Source organism: Mustela putorius, unplaced genomic scaffold (genome assembly GCF_011764305.1).
Source record: "Mustela putorius furo isolate JIRA1106 unplaced genomic scaffold, ASM1176430v1.1 tig00003850_pilon_pilon_pilon, whole genome shotgun sequence".
NCBI classification, from domain to species: Eukaryota; Metazoa; Chordata; class Mammalia; order Carnivora; family Mustelidae; genus Mustela; species Mustela putorius.
In genome coordinates, this window is record NW_025422002.1 from 14,396,203 (window position 1) to 14,418,611 (window position 22,409).

The 22,409-nt window shown below is 39.6% G+C and overlaps 1 protein-coding gene across 4 annotated transcripts in view; it reads left to right on the top strand.

The window, feature by feature from the left end:
* The window catches only part of XPC (XPC complex subunit, DNA damage recognition and repair factor), a 52,436-nt gene that overhangs the window by 3,590 nt on the left and 26,437 nt on the right, over positions 1 to 22,409 (top strand). For 3 of the 4 annotated variants that reach the window (XM_004738600.3, XM_004738599.3, XM_045063362.1), the window contains exons 2-4: positions 2,457 to 2,652; positions 12,281 to 12,399; positions 22,219 to 22,342. In XM_004738600.3, coding sequence (XP_004738657.2) covers positions 2,457 to 2,652; positions 12,281 to 12,399; positions 22,219 to 22,342 — 439 coding nt within the window. Of the gene's footprint in view, positions 1 to 2,456; positions 2,653 to 3,972; positions 4,082 to 12,280; positions 12,400 to 22,218; positions 22,343 to 22,409 lie in introns of all 4 variants that reach the window. The other variant, XM_013054933.2, reaches the window with a different exon arrangement.

Consider the following 22,409-nt stretch of genomic DNA (forward strand, 5'->3'; position numbering starts at 1 on the left):
TGTAAAGAATTAAAAAAAAAAAAAAAGTAACCTGTATTTCTGCTATCCAGAAATAATGGCATATTTCCTTCTCATCTGTTTCTCTAAGTAGTGGAAACCATACTGTAAAAACAATTTTGCATGTTTAACATTTTATCATGTCATTTCCTCTGTCTTAAAAGATGACTGAGTTAATATTCTAATGTATGTGCATAATGATTATATCATGGTTGGGCATGCAGATTTTAAAAATTTTACGGGTATTAGAGTAGTCCCTCCTCTTATTCGCAGGGATATATATTCCAAGACCCCCCCAACCTAGTGGATTTTTGAAACATGGGTGGTACGAAACCTTGTATATGCCGTGTTTTTTTCCTATATGTTCATACCTATGATAAAGTTTAATTGACACATTAGGCACAGTAAGAGATTAATAGCCAATAATAATAAAATAGAACAGTTAAAGCAATATACTATAGTAGAAGTTATGTGAATATGTTCTCTTTCTCTCAAAGTATCTTAATTGTATTGTACTCAGCCTTCTAATTCTTAAGGTGATGTGAGATGATAAAATGCTTAGTGACTGAGTGAATGACTTAGGCATTGTGACGTAGTCTTAGGCTACTCTTGTCCTTCAGGAGAGTGTCAGAAGGGGGATCATTGGCTTCTACCCTGGTTGGTCCCTTACCCGCACCAATTGAAACCACAGATGGGGGGAATGATTGAAAATAATCGTGTGGAAATTTTTCTTGATTCAGAGTTTTTTGTTTCCATTCTTGCCTGCCTTCTGACTCGTTTAACTCTTTCTTCAAAGCACAAAAATGGACACAGTTGTACTTTTTTAACCAACTATATAAGTTTGGTGTGGAAGAAATGGTGCTTTTGAGTTATCCTCCCACCTGTGTTTTTAGATTAGTAAAAATGAAGCATTTCACACCTTTGTTTCACATGTGTTCATAGAGGGCTAAAAAGTGTAAAAAGATCCAGAAATCCTGATGTCAGGATCATCCTACTCAGACTGTCAAGTCATAAACCTTTAAGCAGCTTCTGGCCTTGGAATAAGAAGCGTCTCAGATTGGAAAGAATTTTGAAATTGTTTGTGTTTTGGTTAGAATGTTTATTTTTATTTTTATTTTTATTTATTTATTTTTGACAGAGAGAGATTACAAGTAGGCAGAGAGAGAGAGGAGGAAGCACGCTCCCTGCTGAGCAGAGAGCCTGATGCGGGACTTGATCCCAGGACCCTGAGATCATGACCTGAGCCGAAGGCAGCGGCTTAACCCACTGAGCCACCCGGGCGCCCTGGTTAGAATGTTTAAAGCATGAGAATGCCTGAATTCCTTTTATAAAACATTGTAAAGAAACTGAACTGAATTAGTGATTTTATCTAGTGTTAGAACAAATGCCCTACTACTAGGAGAAATCTATTAAAATTATGATTTTATTTAGATGGAAAGCTTTTCTCCCATGCAAGAGTATATTCTTGGGGAATAGAAATATCTTTCAGTAGAGTCAGTAGGACAAAACATAAATGAAAGGAATGAACAATCTGATATTAGGTTAGTATTGCTGCTCCTTTTAGAACCTCAAAAACAACTAAAGTATTTTTGTTTTCCAAAATTAACTGAAGTGGTCACCCAAAGACAAAGGAAGATGCTTTATTTCAGATTCAAGATTATTTTTATGAATATATTTGCAAAATAGAAGATATCTTTCCCTGCTGTGTTATTCTTTATTGAAAATTGATTTATCAATATATTAAGAAACAGACCATACCTTTAGTTACCCTAATTTAACTAAAGCCAGCAGCCTGTACATTTTTAAAATCTCCCTTTATCAAAACAATTGTTTTAAGGAAATAAAGGTATTTTTGAATTACTACTGTCTTATTCCAACCCTAAGCTTGCTGAGATGGATGGTATATGAGTATACTTTTGGGTTAGATTAGAAAGGTTTTATGAAGTATATTTTGAGCAGGATTTGGTTTTGAAAGATAGTAGAAACATGGATTAGTAATAGTAAGTTTGTGATAAAACTTGGACATGTTTATGAGCTCAAAACATTTACTTAATAAATAGGTTTAGGTTACTCCTAAAGTAACTAGTCTTGGCAAGTAATAAGTAAGCAAGGTATTACTTAGCAGATTGATGTATTTTTCCTTCCTGGCTATTCGCTGAAATTTGAGATTTGGAAGCCAGGTTTTACTAGGGTTATGTGGCATTTCTTGTAACCTCACGAGGGAATGGAATAAACCCTGATAAAGGAAGCTGGTTTTTACTGGGAGTGCAGGGTGTATACTGGGCTGGAGGCAGGAGCAGCCTGGAGGCTGGTTGTGGAATAAGTGGAATGGTGTCCCAGCGATGGAGATGGGGTCTGGAGGGAGGTGACAGAAGAGGGCTTTCCATCACCTGCCTGTGAAGGCACACTGCTTCTGCCTTTCCTGTGTTGCTTACCTTGTGTTCTTTGTGGTCATCTAGATGTCTTGGAAGACGAGAAACCGTTAAAGACAAGCCTTCTCTCCAAAGTCTCACAAGGAAAGAGGAAGAGAGGCTGCAGTGATCCTGGTGGCCCTGCCCACGGTCCAGCCAAAAAGAAAGTGGCCAAGGTGACTGTTAAATCTGAAAACCCCACAGTTGTGAAGGATGAAGCCCTCAGCGATGGGGAGGAGTTCAGGTGAGATGGCTGAAAAGCTTCCAGCCAGGTCTTGATTCTGTCCCTCTGGAAGTGTGAGTCTCTTTTTGCTGTCACTGGTATCTGTGCCCAAGATGGGATCTTTAAGCTCCTCCAGCTGGAGCTCAGACCACTAGTAAGATTCTTCACAATTACAGTAGACCCTTGACCAACCAGGTTGGAACTGCATGGCTCCACTTCTACATGGAGGTTTTTTTTTTTTTCTTTTTTTTTTTTTTTTTTTTTTGTCAAATACCTTAGTAAGTATTATAAATGTAGTTTTTCTTGTAACTTTTAAAAAATGTGTCCTTCTCTAGCTTACTTTACTGGAAGGATACAGTATATAAAATGTATAACATACAAAATATATGTTCAATCAACTGTATGTTATTGGTAAGGCTTCCAGTCAACAGTAGCCTAGTAGTAGTAGTTTTAGGGGTATCGTAAGTTCTGTGCAGATGTTTGATTGTGCAAGTGGTCAGTGCCCTAACCCTGTGTTATTCAAGGGTCAGCTTTGTATTGTTTGCCTCCCAGACTTTTTGGATGACAGCGATGGTCAACAGAAAGGCATTTATCTGTGGTTACACAACTGGACAGTGGCAAAAACCAGATGAGATTTAGGCCTCTGACTTGGTCCAGTGCTCTTTATAATACACAGTGATACTACATACCTAAGATACTGGCCTGCCATTCCAGCTTTCACCTGTACTGCTCTCCACAAGTTCTCTCTGCTCCCACCCAACTGGACTTCTTGTCGCTCTCTTGCCACATGCTCAGACTTTTCTGCCTCTGAAGCGTGCTCGTTCTTCCTGCTATAGGAATGCTTTCTTCCACCTGGAAGATGTGGATCAGAATCCGTCCACTCGACAGTCTTCACTGATTCTTCCCCTTTTTTTCTCCTCTGATTTCTTGCATTTATTTGTGCCTAGGCCATGTATCTTGGCTTACTACCCTGCAGGCTTTCTGAAGCCTGGAGCCAGCCACACCTGGTTTGTTTTTGTAGGCCCTGTGGCATCTAGGGCAGGGCCTTTTGTTGGGCTGAATTTGCAGTTGAGTAAACATGCATAGTAATGTGTGGTGAACAGTGACTACAAGCCTTGAGAACACTTGATTGTTCACCTTTCAGGAAAGTTGTGGGGAGGGGTGGAAGAGGCAGAACAGAGAGGTAGTAGTTCCTTCAGAAACCAGTCTTCCATCTTCATGCTGGCTTTCCCTGCAGCTTGCAGTCCTGGCAGAGGAAGGCAGCCCAGGAGAGGGCCAGCAGTAGACAGGCCATGGAAGCATGGGAATTTTGCACTCAAGTCACGTCTTCTTTTCCCTTAGACTTTTCCTGAGAGTGCATGCCTCTGAGCTTCCTGCTTCCCAGTTGTGTCTTCCCACTAGTTGAATTATCAGAGAAATCCATGTACACATAGACCAGGATGCTGTGCTGGTAGGTAAAGCTCTGGGCCCCCTTCCCCTCTACATTGATAGTCAACTGCTGTCAGATCCATAGTTCATGGACATTTTCACTACATTTATTCTAAGGAGAAATTTTTGTTTCTCTGGTGCTGAAAGTGGTTGACCGTAAGGGGAATGCATGTAATTTTAGAGCTGAAGACCAACTGGTTATTTTAAAAGTCTGAGCTCAAATCTTAGATGATGTTCTCACTTGATACCACAGGTCAGACCTTACGAAAGCAAAAAGTAAATGTGCTCTAAGCACATTTTTTTTTAAAGATTTTATTTATTTATTTGATAGACAGAGATCACAAGTAGGCAGAGAGGCAGGCAGAGAGAGAGGAGGAAGCAGGCTCCCTGCTGAGCAGAGAGGCTGACTCGGGGTTCGATCCCAGGACCCTGAGACTATGACCCGAGCTGAAGGCAGAGGCTTTAACCCACTGAGCCACCCAGGCACCCCTCTAAGCACATTAAAAAAAATTTTTTTTATAAACATAAAATGTATAATTAGCCCCAGGAGTACAGGTCTGTGAATCACCGGGTTTACACACTTCACAGCACTCACCATAGCACATACCCTCCCCAATGTCCATAACCTTACCACCCTCAGTAAGAGTCTCTTATGGTTTGTCTCCTTCCCTGTCCCATCTTGTTTCATTTATTCTTTCCCTATCCCCCAGACCCCTCTGATAATGAGGAAGTGGATCTTCACTTCCTCATTATCAGAGAGATCACATGATAGTTGTCTTTCTCCAATTGATGTATTTCTCTCAGTTCCATCCACGTCATTGCAAATGGCAAGATTTCATTTCTTTTGATGGCTGCGTAGTATTCCATTGTATATATATACCACATCTTCTTTATCCATTCATCTGTTGATGGACATCTAGGTTCTTTCTATAGTTTGGCTGTTGTGGACCTGGCTGCTATAAACATTTGGGTGCACATGCCCCTTTGGATCACTATGTTTGTATCTTTAGGGTAAATACCTAGTAGTGCAATGGCTGGGTCGTAAGGTAGCTCTATTTTCAACTTTTTGAGGAACCTCCATGCTGTTTTCCAGAGTGGTTCCACCAGCTTGCATTCCCACGAACAGTGTAGGAGGGTTCCCCTTTCTCCACATCCTCACCACCATCTGTCGTTTCCTGACTTGTTAATTTTAGCCATTCTGACTGGTGTGAGGTGGTATCTCATTGTGGTTTTGATTTGTATTTCCCTGATGCCAAGTGATACAGAGCACTTTTTCATGTGTGTGTTGACTATCTGGGTGTCTTCTTTGCAGAAATGTCTGTTCATGTCCTCTGCCCATTTCTTGATTGGATTATTTGTTCTTTGGGTGTTGAGTTTGCTAAGCTCGTTATAGATTTTGAATACTAGCCCTTTATCTGATAGGTCGTTTGCAAATATCTTCTCCCATTCTGTCAGTTGTCTTTTGGTTTTGTTGACTGTCCCCTTTGCTGTGCAAAAGCTTTTGATCTTGATGAAGTCCCAATAGTTCATTTTTGCCCTTCCTTCCCTTCTCCTTAGCAATGTTTCTAGGAAGAAGTAGCTGCGGCTGAGGTCGAAGAGGTTGCTGCCTGTGTTTTTCTCAGGGATTTTGACGGATTCCTTTCTCACATTGAGGCCCTTCATCCATTTTGAGTCTATTTTTGTGTGTGGTGTAAGGAAATTGTCCAATTTCATTTTTTTGCATGTGGCTGTCCAATTTTCCCAACACCATTTGTTGAAGAGGCTGTTTTTTTTTCCAGTGGACATTCTTTCCTGCTTTGTCAAATATTAGTTGGCCATAGAGTTGAGGGTCTATTTCTGGGCTCTCTATATTCTGTTCCATTGATCTATGTGTCTGTTTTTGTGCCAGTACCATACTGTCTTGATGATGACAGCTTTGTAATAGAGCTTGAAGTCCGGAATTGTGATGGTCCCAACGTTGGCTTTCTTTTTCAATATCCCTTTGGCTATTCGAGGTCTTTTCTGGTTCTATATAAATTTTAGGATTATTTGTTCCATTTCTTTGAAAAAGATGGATGGTATTTTGATAGGGATTGCATTAAATGTGTAGATTGCTTTAGGTAGTATATACATTTTCACCATATTTGTTCTTCCAATCCATGAGCATGGAACATTTGTCCATTTCTTTGTGTCTTCCTCAGTTTTTTTCATGAGTACTTTATAGTTTTCTGAGTACAAATTCTTTGCCTATTTGGTTAGGTTTATTCCTAGGTATCTTATGGTTTTGGATTCACATGTAAATGGGATTGACTTAATTTCTCTTTCTTCTGTCTTGTCATTAATGTAAAGAAATGCAACTGATATCTGTGCATTGACTTTATATCCTGACACTTTACTGAATTCCTGTACAAGTTCTAGCAGATTTGGAGTGGAGTCTTTTGGGTTTTCCACATACAGTATCATATCATCTGCAAAGAGTTTGACTTCTTTGCGAATTTGGATGCCTTTAATTTCTTTTTGTTGTCTGATTGCTGAGGTTATGACTTCTAGTACTATGTTGAATAGCAGTGGTGATAATGGACATCCCTGCCGTATTCCTGACCTTAGTCGAAAAGCTCTCAGTTTTTCTCCATTGAGAATGATATTTGCGGTTGGTTTTTCATAGGTGGCTTTGATAATATTGAGGTATGTGCCCTCTATCCCTACACTTTGAAGAGTTTTGATCAGGAAGGGATGGTGTACTTTGTCAAATGCTTTTTCAGCATCTATTGAGAGTATCATATGGTTCTTGTTCTTTTTTTAATTAATGTATTGTATCACATTGATTGATTTGCGGATGTTGAACCAACCTTGCAGCCCTGGAATAAATCCCACTTGGTCGTGGTGAATAATCCTTTAATGTACTATTGGATCCTTTTGGCTAGTATTTTGGTGAGAATTTTTGCATCTGTGTTCATCAAGGATATTGGTCTGTAATTCTCTTTTTTGATGGGATCCTTATCTGGTTTTGGGATCAAGGTAATGCTGGCCTCATAAAATGAGTTTGGAAGTTTTCCTTCCATTTCTATTTTTTGGAATGGTTTCAGGAGAATAGGAATTAATTCTTCTTTAAATGTTTGGTGGAATTCCCCTGGGAAGCCGTCTAGCCCTGGGCTTTTGTTTCTTTGCAGATTTTTGATGACTGTTTCAATCTCCTTACTGGTTATGGGTCTGCTCAGGTTTTCTTTATTCCTGGTTCAGTTGTAGTTTGGTAGTTTATATGTCTCTAGGAATGCATCCATTTCTTCCAGATTGTCAAATTTGTTGGCGTAGAGTTGCTCATATTATGTTCTTATAATTGTTTGTATTTCTTTGGTGTTGGTTGTGATCTCTCCTCTTTCATTCATGATTTTATTAATTTGGGTACCTTCTCTTTTCTTTTTGATAAGTCTGGCCAGGGGTTTATCAATCTTATTAATTCTTTCAAAGAACCAGCTTTGTTTGATTTGTTCTATTTTTTTGGTTTCTATTTCATTGATTTCTGCTCTGATCTTTATTATTTTTCTTCTCCTTCTGGCTTAGGCTTTCTTTGTTGTTCTTTCTCCAGCTCCTTTAGGTGTATGGTTAGGTTGTGTATTTGAGACCTTTCTTGTTTCCTGAGAAAGGCTTGTATCCCTATATATTTTCCTCTCAGGACTGCCTTTGCTGTGTCCCACAGATTATGAACCGTTGTGTTTTCATTATCATTTATTTCCATGAATTTTTAAAATTCTTCTTTAATTTCCTGGTTGACTCACTCATTGTTTAGTAGGATGCTCTTTAGCCTCCATGTAGTTGAGTTCTTTCCAAATTTCCTCTTGTGATTGAGTTCAGAATCAGAGCATTGTGGTCTGAAAATATGCAGGGAGTGATCTCTTTCTTTTGATACCAGTTTTGATACCAGTTGAGACCTGATTTAGGACCCAGGATGTGATCTGTTCTGGAGAATGTTCCATATCCACTAGAAAAGAATGTATATTCTGTTGCTTTGAGATGGAATGTTCTGAATATATCTGTGTGGTCCATTGGGTCCAGTGTGTCATTTAAGGCCTTTATTTCCTTGTTTACCTTTTGCTCGGATGATCTGTCCATTTCAGTGAGGGGAGTGTTAAAGTCCCCTACTATTATTGTATTATTGTTGATGTGTTTCTTTGATTTTGTTATTAATTGGTTTATATAGTTGGCTGCTCCCACGTTGGGGGCATAGATATTTAAAATTGTTAAATCTTCTTGTTGGACAGACCCTTTGAGTATGATATAGTGTCCTTCCTCATCTCTTATTATAGTCTTTGGCTTAAAATCTAATTGATCTGATATAAGGATTGCCACTCCTGCTTTCTTCTGATGTCCATTAGCATGGTAAATTCTTTTCCACCCCCTCACTTTAAATCTGGAGGTGTCTTCGGGCTTAAAATGAGTTTCTTGGAGGCAACATATAGATGGGTTTTGTTTTTTTATCCATTCTGATACCCTGTGTTTTTTGACAGGGGCATTTAGCCCATTAACATTCAGGGTAACTATTGAGAGATATGAAATTTGTGCCATTGTATTGCCTGTAAGGTAACTGTTACTGTATATTTTCTCTGTTCCTTTCTGATCTACTACTTTTAGGGTCTTTGCTTAGAAGACCCCTTTCAATATCTCCTGTAGAGCTGGTTTGGTGTTTGCAAATGCTTTCAGTTTTTCTTTGTCCTGGAAGCATTTTATTTCCCCTTCTATTTTCAAAGACAGCCTAGCTGGATATAGTATTCTTGGCTGTATGTTTTTCTCGTTTAGTGCTCTGAATATATCATGCCAGCTCTTTCTGGCCTGCCAGGTCTCTGTGGATAAGTCTGCTACCAATCTAATATGTTTAATATTGTATGTTACAGTCTTCTTGTCCCAGGCTGCTTTCAGGATATTTTCTTTGTTGCTAAGCCTTGTAAATTTTACTATTAGATGATAGGGTGTGGACCTATTCTTACTGATTTTGAGGGGGGGTTCTCTGCACCTCCTGGATTTGATGCTTATTCTCTTTGCCATATTAGGGAAATTCTCTACAATAATTCTCTCCAGTATACCTTTTGCTCCCCTCTCTGTTTTTCTTCTGGAATCCCAATTATTCTAATGTTTCATCTTATGGTATCACTTTCCTCTCGAATTCTCTCCTCATGGTCCAGTCGTTGTCTCTCTTTTGCTCAGCTTCTTTATTCTCTGTCATTTGGTCTTCTATATCACTAACTCTTTCTTCCATATTTATCCTAGCAGTAAGAGCCTCAATTTTTTTTTAAAGATTTTATTTATTTATTTGACAGAGAGAGATCACAAGTAGACAGGCAGGGAGAGAGAGAGGGAGGCAGGCTCCTTGCTGAGCAGAGAGCCCGATGCGGGACTCGATCCCAGGACCCTGACATCATGACCTGAGCTGAAGGCAGCAGCTTAACCCACTGAGCCACCCAGGCGCCCCAAGAGCCTCAATTTTTGATTGCACCTCATTAATAGCTTTTTTGATTTCAACTTGGTTAGATTTTAGTTCTTTTATTTCTCCAAAAAGGGCTTTTATTTCTCCAGACAGGGTTTCTCTAATGTCTTCCATGCCTTTTTCGAGCCTGGCTAGAACCTTGAGAATCATCATTCTGAATTCTAGATCTGACATATTACCAATGTCCATATTGATTAGGTCCGTAGCTTTTGGTACTGCCTCTTGTTCTTTTTTTTGTGGTGAGTTTTTCTGCCTTGTCATTTTGTATATTCTTATCTATATGAAGGAGCAAATAAAATACTAAAAGGGTGACAAAGACCCCAGGAAAATGTGCTTTAACCAAATGAGAAGAGATCCCAAATCATTGGGGGAGAAAGGGAGTAAAAAGAATTTCAGAATAAAAAATTAAAAAAGAAAACAAATAAAAAATATAAAAAAGAAAAATATTGGAGAGGGCACGGATTGCATGGAGCACTGGGTGTGGTGTAAACACAGTGAATACTGTTACCCTGAAAATAAATTTAAAAAATTCAAAAAATAAAGAAAAAAATATACATTAGACTGGTGACTAGAACAGGGTCACCCACTTAATCTTGGGAGTATTTTGGTCTCTTAGAAGAAACTACCTTCCAAAATTTTAAAGAATGAAAAACATATATAAGGATAAACACAATGAAGGGTTGGAGTATGATTATAAAGATGAAATTTTTTTTTTTAATTTCTAAAAAAGGAGTTGATAAGATAAGTTGTTTGGGAGAATAAAGAAAAAGAAAGTGGAGAGAATTTGCTCTGGCTGAAGACTAGAACAAATCCCTGTGTAGATTAAGGGTGTATTTTGATCTATTAGAAGAAGTTGTACCCCAAATTTTTTTACAAGAAAAACCCTATGTGTATACCAAAAATAAAGTTAGATACAGTGAAGGATAAAATACGACTATAAGAATGAAGGCTCAAAACAGATTTTTTTGTAATGAAAGGTATTGTTAAGATAAACTAGTTAAAAATTGTTAAAACAGGAAAGGGTAAAAGTTAAAAAAAATTTAGCAGAAGAAAAAACGTAAAATTAAAAAAATTAATTAACTTTGCAAGACTAAAGAATCATGGGGAGAAAGCCATGAATTCCATACTTTGCTTTCTCCTCCTCTGGAATTCTGCTGTTCTCCTGGTAAGTGAACTTGGTCTTGGCTGGATTTCTTGTTGATATTCTGGGGGAGGGTCCTGTTGTAGAGATTCTCAAGTGTCTTTGCCTGAGGCGGAATTGCACGGCCCTTACCAGGGGCCAGGCTAAGTAATCTGCTCGAGTTCGTTTGTTCCTTGAATGCTTTCTGCTTTCCATAGAGTTCTGGAGGATGGGAATGAAAGTGGCCGCCTCCCAATCTCTAGCTCAGAGGAACTGAGAGCTCAGGGCCCCACTCTTAGTGCGCCCTGGAAGGAAAGCACTCAATCACTCCCATCTCCCTGGGCTCCCGGTGTGCTCCGAGCTGACCTAGCTGGTGACCCAGCATCTCTGTCTCTGGCATACAGCACCCCCTGGAGTCTCCGAACCACACAGATACCTGAGCTCTTCCAGGGGGGGTCTCCCTGGATTTTGTGGGGTCCCTGTGCCACGGATCACAATTTAAGGTAACCGCCAGCTGAGAGCTCACTCCTTGGATCCGTCTCTGAGCCGGCTTCCCCGCTTTAATACCTGTAAGCTCTGCAACACTCAGACAGCCCTGATACTTCTGTGACCCTGCGGGACCTGAGACCACGCTGTCCCCATGTAGGCTTCACCCCAGCTTAACCTCCGGAGTGAAGTCCCACAGTGGAGCAGACTTCTGAAGTTTCTGATTTTGTACTGCGTTGCTCTGCGGCTGGCTGAGGGTGGGCCCTTCCCGCCGCGGTCTATCTTCCTGACACTTGGATTCACTTCTTTGCGGGTCCTACCTTTCAGAAAGTGGTTGATTTTCTGTTTCTAGAATTGTTGCTCTTCTTCTCTTCGATCTCCTGTTGGATTTGTAGGTGTTTGGAATGTTTTGATAAGCTGTCTAGCTGATCTCCTGCTACCTGATGTTGTCTCAGCCTGCTACTGCTCCACCATCTTGACTCCTCCCCCACCAAGCACGTTTTATATATGAAATTGCGAAAATGGATTACATATTAGCAACCATTGCATCTTTAGTCAGTATTCAGCTTGCTGCTTATCTGTGTTGGTACCTATTTAACTAGCTAGTTATCTGTGTTTTTGTTGTTACTTGTGACATACCTATGTATGAACACATCCCCACATACTTTGCGGTTAGAATTCTACCAGCTTCCATTTCCTTACATTGTAGAGGTGGGGAGAAACAGTCATTTGAGTTGGCTCATGGTATGATCAGCAAATGTGAATGCCCTCTTCTTCAATGTGGTGTCCACCTGTGCATGTATAATCCATATCCCAGCTTTTATTTCTGGAACTTACAATGTTATTGTGGTTTCTTCTTACTCCTGTACCACTTCAAGGCACAGCTCTGTTTTCCCTCCCACAGCTCTAGGCTTTAGGTCCATTGCATGCTTTCTTTTTGACAGCACATCTAGTAGTAGACTGATGATCAGAGCTCATCTCGAGGAGCCCTTGAGACCTTTAGTGGAGGGAATGAGTCTCAGAGCTCACCCATTATCTTTACATAATTGCAACAGTGTCTCGATAAATAGAAGGAGTCCTTAGGATTCCATTTAGCTTAAATGTAGCACTAGGATGTGTGAGCCTTCTTCACCTTCTTTCCTGTGATCTTTACACAGGGACTTCACAAAAGGTGGCAAGAAGGCACAGCCCCCACGGAGAGAAGCTGCTGTGGACAAAGGCAGCTGTGAAGGAGAAGATGAGGAAGAAAGTGAAGATGATTGGGAAGAGGTTGAAGGTAAAACATTGCTGTGTGATCCTGTTTTTCTGTTTGAATCTGCTTGGAGTCACATCATTTAGTTGCAGTTCTTTTGTTTCCTTGTGAAACTAAGACCAAATAAGGTTACAGTAGGGACTTGCTTTTGATGTAAAGACAAATTCATGACCAGGTTACCAAAGATGGTTGTATATTCTCTTCCTCTTGTGGCTGTCAGTGGAGGAGATTGTGAAACTGAGAGGCAGTATTATCTCAGCACATAGGCTTTGAGAGTAGTGAGATCTGGGTTCAGGGTCCAGCCTTGCTACTTGTATAGCTGTGTGAACAAGTAAATCCACTCTGAAAAAATTAGAGATTTTTCACCAATAACATTCAGTAAGCATTGACTGCTCCGTGTGAGCTGTTTACAGGCTAGGCTGTAGGATTGTAGCAGAGGAAGAAAGGTCTGCAAATGTAACGGGCCTAAAGCATCATATGCTCACAGTAATGTAATCATCCCTGATTCCTTCTGTCTGTGCTAACTTTATCTCAGCTTTTGATTTTGAAAATGATTTTTGAAAACCTACAAAATGGAAAATGTAGTACATGGACTCTTCACTTAGATTTAGTAACTTTAACATTTGCCAGTAGTGAATGAATGTATCTTTCTCTGTAAATATGCAGTGTGGAATCATTTGAAAGTAAGTTGCAGACATCCTGGTACTTGACTAGTAAATACTTCATCAGTTCCCCTAAGACTAAGACGTTCTCCTGAATGATGAAATAGTTTCACACTTAAGAAAATGAAAAGCCCCTAATTGTTGCAAAAATATCCTTCATAGCCATTGTTTGTTTCTAATCCAGGATCTAATCAAAATGTGAGTTATACCTCTTTAGTCTCCTTTAGTTTAGAACAGTGTGTCCACCCCCCAACACCTTTTTTTTTCTTTTTTTCTTTTTGTGGCACTGCTGTTTTTGAAGAGTCCTGGCCTATTCTCTTATGGGATGTCTTTGATTCCAGTTTTGTGTGATATGCATCTCAGGGTGATGGTAAACTTGTTTCAGTATCCCCAGGTTTCTTATAAACTGTAAGTGAAGGCTTGATTGAACATTAGGTTAAACTTTTTTGGGGGGGCAAGTATACTTCATAGCTTTGTATTTCATACTGCATCCATTAAGAGACTCCTCATGTCAGTTTGCCCCACTAGTGATGCTAAGTGTGATCCTACAAGGTGGTTCTGCCAGTTTGTGAAAACATAAAGGTACATTTTCCCTCTGTAATTAACCATATCGGGTGATACTCTGATTCTGTGTGAATATCTTATTCTCTAGTAACTTTTTACTTAACAGTTTTTCATATGCTTTGATCTTTACTGAATCAGATTATTATATTGAGCATCATGTAATGGGACTCTCTGATTCTGTCATCTCATATGCATTTCTCAGGTGACTGTGATCTGTAAAGAAGAGCTCTCTCTTTTAAATTATATTTATTTTGAGTATCACTATGGACTTAGAGAGATTTTTAAAACTCACATGTTATCAGTTATCATCATTATACTTGTTGATCTTCAGATTGTCCCAGATTTGGCTAGTGAGAGCCCCTTTAAGCCTTGTGCCTTACAGTGTCCTTCTGATATGGCCTCATTCTCAAAAACGTTTTTCTTTTTTTAATTTTTTATCTTTATTAACATAAAATGTATTATTTGCCCCAGGGGTACTGGTCTGTGAAGCATCAGGCTTACACATTTCACAGCACACACCATAGCACATACCCTCCTCAATGTCCATAACCCCACCACCCTCTCCCTACACACCTCCACAGCAATGCTCAGTTTGTTTAGTGAGATTAAGAGTCTCTTATGGTTTGTCTCCCTCCTGATTGCATCTTGTTTCATTTTTTCCTTCCCTACCCCTCATAACCCCCTCCCTGCCTCTCAAATTCCTCATATCAGAGAAATCGTATAATTGTCTTTTTCTGATTGACTTATTGTGCTTAACATAATATCCTCTAGTTCCATCCATGTTGTTGCAAATGGCAAAATTTCATTTATTTTGATGGCAGCATAATATTCCATTGGAAACACACACACACACACACACACACACACACACACACTACAACTTCTTTATCCATTCATCTGTTGATGGACATATAAGTTCATTCCATAGTTTGGCTATTGTGGGCGTTGCTGCTACTATAAACATTCGGGTGCATGTGCCTCTTTGGATCACTACATTTGTATCTTTGGGGTAACTACCCAGTAGTGTGATTGCTCGGTCATAGGGTAGCTCTGTTTTCAACTTTTTGAGGAACCTTCATGCTGTTTTCCAGAGTGGCTGCACCAGCTTGCATTCCCACCAACAGTGTAGGAGGGTTCTACTTTTTCCATATCCTCTGCTGTGAAGTAGTATCTCATTGTGGGTTTTTGTTTTTGTTTTTGTTACATTTCTTTTCAGCGTAACAGTATTCATTGTTTTTGCACCACACGCAGTGCTCCATGCAATCTGTGCCCTCTCTAATACCCACCACCTGGCTCATTGTGGTTTTGATTTGTATTTCCCTGATGCCAAGTGATGTTGAGCACCTTTTCATGTGTCTCTTGGCTATCTGGATGTCTTCTTTGCAGAAATAGCTGTTCCTGTCTTCTGCCTATTTCTTGACTGGGTTATTTGTTCTTTGGGTGTAGAGTTTGATAAGTTCTTTATAGATTTTGGATACTAGTCCTTTATCTGATATGTCATTTTTGAATATCTTCTCCCATTCTGTCAGTTGTCTTTTGGTTTTGCTGATTCCTTTGCTATGAAAAAGCTTTTGATCTTGATGAAGTCCCAATAGTTAATTTTTGCCCTTCCTTCCCTTGTCCTTCGTAATGTTTCTAGGAAGAAGTTGCTGCGGCTAAGGTCGAAGAGGTTGCTGCCTGTGTTCTCCTCAAGGGTTTCGCTGGATTCCTGTCTCACATGGAGGTCCTTCATCCATTTTGAGTCTTTTTTTGTGTGTGGTATAAGGAAATGGTCCAGTTTCATTTTTCTGCATGTGGCCGTCTAGTTTTCCCAACACCATTAGTTGAGGGGACTTTTCTCCATTGGACGTTCTTTACTGCGTTGTTGAAGATTAGTTGACCATAGAGTTGAGAGTCTGTTTCTGGGATCTGTGTGTCTGTTTTTGTGCCAGTCCATACTGTCTTAATGATTACAGCTTTGTAATAGAGCTTGAAGTCGGGAATCATGACATCACCAACCTTGGCTTTCTTTTTCAACATTCCTCTGGCTATTAAGGACTAACCATATTCCATATATATATATAAATGGGTTCCATGCCTATTCCATATATATGTATATATGGCATGTGCATATATATGTATATATGTATGGCACATATATATATATATATGAGTGAATATATACACACACACACACGGTATATACATATATATGTATATATGGAATATGCATGGAACCCATTTCTGGTTCCATATAAATTTTAGGATTATTTGTTCCACTTCTTTGAAAACATTTGATGGTATTTTGATAGGGATTGTATTAGATGTGGTGATTGCTTTAGGTAGCATAGACATTTTCATAATATTTGTTCTTCCAGTCCATGAGGTTGGAATGTTTCTCCATTTCTTTGTATCTGCCTCAATTTCTTTCATGAGTACTTTATAGTTTTCTGAGTACAGATTCTTTGCCTCTTTGGTTAGGTTTATTCCTAACTATCGTATGGTTTTGGGTATAGTTGTAAATGGGATGGACTCCTTAAATTGTCCTGTCTTGCTCTTGGTGTATAGAAATGCAACTGATTTCTGTGCATTGATTTTATGTCCTGACACTGTACTGAATTCCTGTATGAGTTCTAGTAGTTTTGGAGTAGAGTCTTTTGGGTTTTCCACATAAAGTATCATATCATCAGCAAAGAGTGAGAGTTTGACTTCTTTGCTGATTAGGATGCATTTTATTTCTTTTTGTTGTCTGATTGCCGTTTGTTGTCTGTTGTCTGATTACTAGGACTTCTAGTACTATTTGAATAGCAGTAGTGATAGTGGACAGCCCTAAGGTCGTGTTCCCGACTTTAGGGGAAAAGCTCTCAAGTTTTTTCCCCATTAAGGATGATATTCAGTGTGGGTTTTTCATAAATGGCTCTGATGATATCGAGGTATGTACCCTCTATCTGTACACTTTGAAGAGTTTTGACGAAGAGAGGATGCTGTACTTTGTCAGATGCTTTTTCAACATCTATTGAGAGTATCATATGGTTCTTGTTCTTTCTTTTATTAATGCATTGTATCGTACTGATTGATTCGTGGGTGTTGACCCACCCTTGCAGCCCAGGAATAAATCCCACTCTTCGTGGTGAATAATCCTTTGAATGTACTGTTGGATCCTATTGGCTAGTATTTTGGTGAGAATTTTTGCATCTGTGTTCATCAAGGATATTGGTCTGTGATTCTCCTTTTTGATGGGGGTCTTTGTCTGGTTTTTTGGGATCAAGGTAATGCTGGCCTCATAAAATGAGTTTGGAAGTTTTCCTTCTGTTTCTGATTTTTGGAACAGTTTCAGGAGAATAGATGTTAATTCTTCTTTAAATGTTTGGTGGAATTCCCCTGGGAAGTCGTCTGGCCCTGGGCTCTTGATTGTTGGGAGATAATTAATGACTGCTTCAATCTCCTTACTGGTTATGGGTCTGTTCAGGTTTTCAACTTCTTCCTGGTTCAGTTGTGGTAGTTTATATGTCTCTAGGAATGCATCCATTTCTTCCAGGTTGTCAAATTTGCTGGTGTGTAGTTGCTCATAATATGTTCCTGTAATTGTTTTTATTTCTTTGGTGTTGGTTGTGATCTCTCCTCTTTCATTCATGATTTTCTTTTCTTTTTGGTAAGTCTGGCCAGGGGTTTATCAGTCTTACTAATTCTTTCAAAGAACCAGCTCCTAGTTTGTGTTTGATTTGTTTTAGTATTCTTTTGGTTTCTAGTTCATTGATTTCTGCTCTGATTATTATTTCTCTTCTCCTGCTGGGTTTAGGCTTTCTTTGCTGTTCTTTCTCCAGCTCCTTTAGGTGTAGGGTTGGGTTGTGTACTTGAGATTTTCTTGTTTCTTGAGAAAGGCTTATATTGCTATATACTTTCAGGACCGCCTTTGCTGTGTCTCAAAGATTTTGAACAGTTGTGTTTTCATTTTCATTTGTTTCCATGAATTTTTAAAATTCTTCTTTAATTTCCTGGTTGACTCACTCATCGGGAGTAGTAGTAGGATGCTCTTTAGCCTCCATATAGTTGAGCTCTTTCCAACTTTCCTCTTGTGGTTGAGTTCTAGTTTCAGAGCATTGTGGTCTGAAAATATGCAGGGAGTGATCCCTGTCTTTTGGTACCGGGTGAGACCTGATTTGTGACCCAGGATGTGATCTCTCCTGGAGAATGTTCCATGTGCACTAGAGAAGACTGTGTATTCTGTTGCTTTGGGATGGAATGTTCTGAATATATCTGTGTGGTCCATCGGGTCCAGTGTGTCATTTAAAGGCTTTATTTCCTTGTTCATCTTTTGCTTAGATGATCTGTCCATTTCAGTGAGGGGGGTGTTAAAGTCCCCTACTATTATTGTATTGTTGTCAATGTGTTTTTTTGGTTTTGTTTTTAATTGGTTTATATAGTTGGCTGCTCCCATGTTAGGGGCATAGATATTCGAAATTGCTAGATCTTCTTGTTGGACAGACCGTTTGCATATGATACAGTGTCCTTTCTCAGCTCTTATCATAGTCTTTGGCTTAAAATCTAATTTATCTGATATAAGGATTGGCACCTCAGCTTTCTTTTGATGTCCATTAGCATGGTAAATTGTTTTCCATCCCCTCGCTTTAAATCTAGAGGTGTCTTTGGGTCTGAAATGAGTTTCTTACAGATAGCATCTCAATGGGTCTTTGTTTTGTTTGTTGTATCCATTCTGATACCGTGTGTCTTTGATTGGGGCATTTAGCTCATTTACATTCAGGGTAACTACTGAAAGATACGAATTTAGTGCCACTGTATGGCCTGTAAGGTGACTGTTACTGTATGTTGTCTCTGTTCCTTTCTGGTCTGTTATTTTAGCCTTTCTCTTTGCTTAGAGGACCCCTCAATATTTCCTTTAGGGCTAGTTTGGTGTTTGCAAATTCTTTTAATTTTTGTTTGAACCTTTTATCTCTCCTTCTACTTTCAGTCACAGCCTAGCTGGATATAGTACTCTTGACTCCATTTTTTCTTTTTTTTTTTTTAATTTTATATTTTATTTTTTTTTAAAGACTTTATTTATTTATTCGACAGACAGAGAGAGAGGCAGGCAGAGAGAGAGGGAGAAGCAGGCTCCCCGCTGAGTGGAGAGCTCGATGTGGGGCTCGATTCCAGCACCCTGGGATCATGGCTCTTGTTTAGTGCTCTGAATATATCATGCCAGTCGCTTCTGGCCTCCAGGTCTCTGTGAATACGTCGCTGCCAATCTAATATTTCTGTCATTGTAGGTTACAGACCTCTTGTCCTTAGCTCCTTTCTGGATTTTCTCCTTGTCACTGAGACTTGTAAGTTTTACTATTAGATTATGGGGTGTTGACCTATTTTTATTGATTTTCAGGGGGGTTCTCTGTGCTTCCAGGATTTTGATGCTTGTTCCCTTTGCCATATTAGGGAAATTCTCTACTATAATTTGTACCCATATACCTTCTGCCCCACTCTCTCTTTCTTCTTTTTCTGGGATCCCAATTACTCTAATGTTGTTTCGTCTTACGGTATCATGATTTCTCTCCTCATGGCCCAGTAGTTGTTTCTCTTTTTCTTAGCTTCTTTATTCTCCATCATTTGGTCTTTTACATCACTAGTTCTCTCTTCTACCTAATTTATTCTAGCGGTAAGGGCCTCCATTTTTTATTGCAGCTCATTAATAGCTTTTTTGATTTCAATTTGGTTAGATTTTAGTTCTTTTATTTCTCCAGAAAGGGCTTTTATTTGTCCAGAAAGGGATTCTTTAATATATTCCATGCTTTTTTAGAGCCCAGCTAGCACCTTGATAATCATCATTCTGAACTCTAGTTCTGACAACTTACTAATGTCTGTATTGATTAGGTCCCTAGCTGTTGGTACTGCCTCTTGTTCTTTTTTTTGTGGTGAGTTCTCTGCCTTGTCATTTTATCTAGATAAGAATAGGTGAATGAGAGAATAAAATACTGAACGTGTGGCAAAGACCCCAGAAAAATATACACTAACCAATTCGGAAGAGACCTAAAACTGCGGGGAGAAGAATGGGGAGAATTTATTAGACTGGTGAATAGAACAGAGCCACCCACTTGGTTTTGGTTGTATTCTGGTCTTTTAGAAGAAACTACCTCCCAAAATTTTAAAGAAAGAAAAACTTACATATATGCAAAAAAAGGGTAAATGCAATGAAGGGATGGAATATGAATGTATGGATGAAAATTTAAAAAGATTCTAGAAAAGGAATTGTTAAGTTGGTTTGAAAAAAAGTCAAAAAAAGGGGAGAATGTTATTAGGTTGGAGACAAGAACAAAGCCATGTGCTAGATTTATGGTATATTTTGATCTGTTAGAATAAATTGTATCCCAAAATTTTAAAGAAAAATAGCCTATAGTATATAAAAAAGGTTAAATATGAAGGGATAAAATATGACTATAACAGTGGAGATTTAAAGATTTTTTTTAAAAGGTATCGATAAGATAAAATAGTTAAAAAATGTTAAAAAGGGAAGAGGAAAAGTTAATATAGAATAAGAAAAAAATAAAATTACAAAAATTTACCTTTGAAAAACTAAAGAATCATGGGAAAAAAGCCACAAATTCTGTGTTTTGCTTTCCCCTAGCTCTTGAGTTCTGCAGTTCTCATTGATCAGTGAATGTGGTCTTGGCTGGATGTTCTTGCTGATCTTCTGGGGGAGGGGCCTGTTGTCATAATTCTCAAATCTCTTTGTCTGTGGTGGAATTGCACCACACTTCCCAGGGGCCAGGCTAAGCAATCTGCTTGGGTTCACTTTTGGTAGCTTTTGTTCCCTGAATGCTTTCCATACAGCTTTGAAGGATGGGAATGAGGATGGCAGCCTCCCAGTCTCCAGCCCAGAGGAGCTAAGAGTTTGAGGCCCCATTCCTCAGTGTGCCCAGAGAAAAGCATTCAGTCCCTCCTGTCTCCCTGGTCTCCAGCTGCACTCCATGCTCACCCAGCCTGTGACTGAGCATTTCTATTTCTGGTACATGGCCGTGTTTGGATTCTCCAAACCCAGCAGATTCCTGCTCCGCACTCCCGTGCTGCTCCTCCTGGAGGAGGAAGGAGGGAGTCTCTCCAGATCTGTCACTTGTGGGGTCCCTCCTGGAAGAGCAGTGGTCTGAGTGTGCCTTGGATCACAGTTTAAGTTAACCCTGAGCTGAGAGCCCACTCCTTAGTCTGTCTCTGTAGCCAGTTTCCTCTCTCTCTAATACCTGGGAGCTCTGCCACACTCAGACACCCCTAGTCTTTCTGTGAGCCCACGGGTCCTGAGACTACACTGTCCCCGCCAGGGCTCCACCCCCTGCTTAGTCTCTGGAGCGATGTCTCTCAATGGAGGAGACTTCTTAAAATTCTGATTTTGTGCTGCTTCACCACTTGCCAGGAGCCAACCTGTTCCCCTGGGGTCTGTCTTTCCATTGCTTTGGATTCACTTTTCCCCCACATCCTGCCTTCTGGGAAGTGGTTGATTTTCTGTTCCTGGAATTGCTGCTCTTCTTCTCTTCTATCTCTTGTTGAGTTTGTAGGTGTTAAGAATGGTTTAATAACTATCTAGCTGAACTGCTGGGACCTAATGATATTTCAGTGTCTTACTGCTCCGTGGTCTTGCTTCCTCTGGACCTCAAAAACGTTTTTGAGTACATTTTTGTTCTCTGGCACAAGAAGATATTCCAGGCCCATCTTGTATTCTTCTTGCTCTAGACCTATGATCAGCTTTTGTTTCTCCAGCAAGCCCTCGCTCATTTCATCAGTGACTGACATGTAGAAACCAGATCTTGGCATTAGGTGTGTTCATTGCCGCCAGTGGGGTGTCACTGCTTCTTGGCCCAGAGCATCTTTGACGAGGCCTGTGCTAACAAAGTTTACAGTTAGATCCAGTTCAGCGAATTCAGTTTATTTCAGCTAGTATTTATAAGCGATATAGAGGATAAAGAGATAAAAAGGATGTATTCCTTACCATTATAAGATTGCGATTGGGGCTGCAAGACCCCTAAATTCATGCCTGTATATGGTGCAAATTGTGATATGGGTTATTGTAGTAAGAAGAATAGGTAATTATTATTCTTTGTTGTTGTTTTTGTCTCTTGGAGAAAGACTAAGTCTCTACTAAAACACACACATTAACATCAGATCCTTAATATCAGAGGTCTGAATTCAAGTCAGTATTTCTGTGCCTCAGTTCCCTCCTCTAAGGGCTGTTTCTCTGTGTTGTTTGAATTAAATGAGAAATAAATGTGAAACAACAGTCTGTCGCATTTTTGAGATACTCAAAGCACACTGCAGGAGTAGGGGTCTCCTACGTTTCATCTGTTCTTCACTCCCCTCAGAACCTCCATTTTGTTTAATATGATAGCGATCATAATAATTATTATTATTACAGATTTTTAAAACATATTTTATTTATTTTGAGAGAGGGAGAGAGAGAGAGAGGAAGAGCATTTGGGGGAGGCATTAGGAGAGGAAGAGAGAATCTCAAGCAGACTCCACACTGAGCATGGAGCCTAGTGCAGGGCTCGATGCCACAATGCTGAGATCATGAGCTGAAACCAAGAGATGGCCACTTAACTGACTGAGCCACCCAGGTACCCTTATTATTACTGATTTTATAAAAAATTATTGTTGATAGAACTTGGTGAGCCTGTGCCAGGTGACATGGGAGAAAACACAGCTTTCTCTGAATCTGTCCTGCCTGTGGAACCAGTGGAGATAGAGATCGAAACACCCCAACAGGCTAAAGCAAGGGAAAGAAGGTAAGATTAGGCCCTTCTCTCTAAGTTCCTGTCACACATATTGAACAAGAGCTGATACTTAATGAAA